Source organism: Limulus polyphemus, unplaced genomic scaffold (genome assembly GCF_000517525.1).
Source record: "Limulus polyphemus unplaced genomic scaffold, Limulus_polyphemus-2.1.2 Scaffold813, whole genome shotgun sequence".
In the NCBI taxonomy this organism is placed as follows: domain Eukaryota; kingdom Metazoa; phylum Arthropoda; class Merostomata; order Xiphosura; family Limulidae; genus Limulus; species Limulus polyphemus.
Window position 1 is genome coordinate 205,367 of NW_013666423.1, and position 3,974 is coordinate 209,340.

Below are 3,974 nucleotides of genomic sequence, written 5' to 3' on the forward strand. Positions count from 1 at the left end.
AACCCCACATGAAGCAGAAGCCAATGAGACGGAGACCAGTAGGGAAGAAGATACGTAAAATTAAGAGACTTTGAATTGTAATTTCGTGTTTGTAATTCTGTACAGTTAATTGAGTTATTGTTAATTGTTATTGGTTTATTGTATGTGGTTATTGTTCGGGACGAACAATACTAAGGAGGGGCAGTGTTGCGTCATCGAGGTCACGTGACTGGTGTGGCGCCCTCTAGTTTCTAGAACTATCTTGTTCCTTCATGAATGCTCTAGTATTTACTAGATAGGGTAGTCTGGTATATATAAGAGGGTGGCAACGTGACGTGGTAATGGAATGTAATGTGTGTGTGTAGATAGTGAGTAATTGAACTGCAGTCAGAAGTATTATTGACGTTCGTTGTTATAGCGTTTGTTTAGCGCGATTGTTGAAGTTGAGTGTATCGGTAAAGTTATATGCGGAAAGAATAAACCAGTTTTATTAAGTAAAGACTTGTGTTGTTAAAATTTCGTCGGAACGAAGTTATGGAAAAATCAATTAACAAACGGAGACGTAACAATATATTGTTACGACAACGGAATTCACGTGGTGCTGGTAACACGTAATGAGTATCTAGAACGTTCGTGAAGGCTCAAGTGTTTGCCAGACGCCCTCTATTTTGTATATATATGACCGGCAAGAAGTGACGAGAGGGAGAATTGAATTGCGGACAGAGAGTGCGTGAATCGTTGTGAATTCTAGCGTGTGTTGAAGTGAAAGTGACTGTGGAAATTAGGTGTATTGAAAAGTTGAATTGAGAAAGAATAAACTAGTTTTATTTAAGAAAGAACTTGTATCGGCTGAAGTTTCTCGGAAAGAATTTCTACGGAAAATTAACCAACGAACACAGAGGCGTAACAATATAGATATATATCATAGGATTTTATTATACTAAAAATGAGTTACTAATAACAAAATTAAACATTTGGCTCTAATACAGCTCTATCGAATGTGAACAAATACAGTCCTCAAACTTAGTGTACATTAAATATTTTCAATCTATTGAAATATTTATATGGTTAATAAAAATTATTCCTTAAATTGACAAGCGAGAATAATAGCACAATTAAGATATATATTGTAGCTTCTGTTTTTTGATAATTCAAATATTCAACTTCTGTTTATAGATAGCGCTTCATATATTAGTATCATGAAAAGTGTGGCGCCAAACTAGTTGTATGTTGATCTGTAAATGACTATTAGTTTTATTTTTAGAATTACAAATACAATATGTGTTATTGATAGACGTTTTGAGACATTTTAATTATTTGAATTTACTTTTGCTGTAATTTCACTTCTTAATTTTATGTTTGTACATAAGTCTAGTTACACGCAATTGAATGCTAATTTAAACAATCACCAGTACCAATGTATTACTAATACTCAGTATTAGTATTAATTAAATTTTCAATCTCATTCTCAGCAGTTTTCTGAAAATAATAGAAACATTACTTAACTATTTTTATTTAATTTTAAACTTTAAATGATCTTTAGCTGAAACTAGAAAAAACTTTATTTCAATCTGATATTTAATAGCTTTATTATATAGCTAATGTTACTCTTCTTTTCAACCTTTTGAAAATGAAAGTGATTAAAAGATCCTTTAGCTAAGACAGCTTTATTTTTCTAAAGGGTGTTTGGCCTCTGGAATGGGTTGCCTTCAGATGTTGTAGATGCAATGAGTTTAAGGGAGTATAAGGGATAAATATTTGATTATAGGTGGGTTGAAGTGTTTTATTTTTAGAGTTTAATATAGTGGATGGGACATATTAGGTGACCAACAGGTTGCTTGTTGTCCTTAAATTGTATGTACACTTGCCATTTTAGTTATTGTCTGTTGCACACACAAAACTATTATGTGGTGTTAATATTAACTAAGTAATGTAATTTTATGCTAATATTAATTTGAATTTATTTTATCTTAAACATGCAGTTGTTATGGTATTATACTTACTGGTACAATTTCACACTTTTTAGTGTAGGTTTTGGTATTTTTTGGGGGATCTTAATTTTTTATGATTCTTAATCTTCATTCTTATGAATTTTCTATGGATGGGAAGCTACGTAACTTTTTTCTTTTCTGTTGATATTGTTTTGGCCTTGATACTGTGTTCTTTTTACCTCTATTTTCTAATAAACCTTCTCTATGCTTTTGTAAAAGATTTACATATTTTTCATAAAGTTACAATAACTATATTTATGAGCTCATAAAATGTGTTTAGGTATGAACACCAATCTGGCAATACTAAACTATTTTTTGTCACAAACATTCATAATCAAATCCTTTTTCTTCATTACAATGACTTTCTTGGAATAAAATTTGTTTTAGAAAAACAATACTTAGCATAGTGTCTTAAGTGCTTGATCTTATATCTCTTAATATTGAAAATTGTGTCCATGTTTTAAACTATTAATTTTTTCAAAATATTAAGAATTTTTCTGAAAAATTGAAATGTGAGGTTTGAACCTGTGACTGCTAACTGGACAGATGCTTTTGTAAACTAAGTTTCTATTTTGAATATTAGAAATCTCAGTTGTTTTTTTTTTCAGTTATGTTGTTATGGATTGAAAGTAGCATGACTCTTGAGCTGTGAAATTAGCCTATAAAACTCAGAATGTGTATATTGCCAATTTGTGTTCTTAAACAGAACACAATTGAAACAGCTTTCCAAAGGTGCTGTTAATATCAATTATGGTCATATATTGATATCTGTAAAAGTGTTATAACTTTTGGTTCTAGAATATTTTGAAACCTTCATTGTGTACTTGTCTTGTACTGAAATTGCAGATAAAAATGTATAGCTTTATTATCTGTTGCAATTCTAGGTGTCCTTGACCAACATTTTCAAGCACTTCTTTGTCCAAACATGGATGCATCCTGCTCTATAGATGCTTCTCAGATTCCATCCTCTACTCAGTCAATTGATGCACATGGAAATAGAGTGTACCCAATCCAAGGTGTCCATGTGCATTTTCCTGGAAAACCTTATTCCTCTCAGTTTGCTATGATGAGTAAGGTGAGTTTGAGAAGTGACAGCATGTGGAGTCAAACTGTGTATACTTATAGCTAGATGCATCTTAATGGTTCAGAAAAGTTCCATATGTGATCATTTAAGTATGATTGTTAATTTTTTTATTGCTAGATAGTAATTAGTATCTAGTAATAAAAAGCAACTAATTAATAATTAGACTTAGTGATCACATAGGCTGCTAACCATGACACCACAAGGTATCTAATTGCTATAACCTTACCTTAAGTACTTTTGTCTCCGTTTTTTTTTACATGGGAAATGCTTATATGTAAGGAGAGCAATTATAATTTTGTTGCTAATATACTTTTTTTAATTTTCTAAATTTATCAATAAAATTAAAATTTCTGGAGTAGAATGTGCTTATATACAAATGACAAGAGTTTAATTTAATGATGTTTAGAATGTTAAATTGTTTTTCTGGAATGTATGTCAGGAATATTAATTATTGTTCTATTATTCCTATGAAAGGCTATCATCAGTCTGAAACTACATTTCTGAATTATCTCCATTTTGTTCGCGTTTCTCACAGAAGCATTTTTCTGTTTTATTTTTTTGTTACCTAATTTATTAGGTCATCAAGAAATTAATGTCGCGTTTTGGAAAACTTTCATTATCTCCCCCTCACACACACACAAAAAATAACATTTGGCATGCAATGCTGTTTGAATACAAGAAAGGAAACAATGCCTCTTTAGCCACAAAGAATATCAAAGAAGTTTATGGAAATTTTTTAATGTTCATATTTGTCAACGATGGCTCAGCAAATTTTGTTCAGGTGACTTTAGCCTTAAAAACTGTGATGGCAGGAGCCGACATGTTGGAATTGATATTCATGCTCTAAAGATGCTTGTTGAGTCTAACCCACGGCAATACACTCGTGAAATGGCCCTGAAATTGCATGTCTCTCATGAAAC

General features: G+C 31.3%; 1 protein-coding gene across 1 annotated transcript in view; it reads left to right on the forward strand.

Moving 5' to 3' along the window:
- Nucleotides 1-1,165: 1,165 nt before the first annotated feature.
- The window catches only part of LOC106460671 (Fanconi anemia group J protein-like), a 74,448-nt gene continuing 71,639 nt past the window's right edge, over nt 1,166-3,974 (forward strand). The window contains exons 1-2 of the mRNA XM_022387431.1: nt 1,166-1,204; nt 2,855-3,045. Coding sequence (XP_022243139.1) covers nt 2,896-3,045 — 150 coding nt within the window. The 5' untranslated portion in view covers nt 1,166-1,204; nt 2,855-2,895. The remainder of the gene's footprint in view (nt 1,205-2,854; nt 3,046-3,974) is intronic.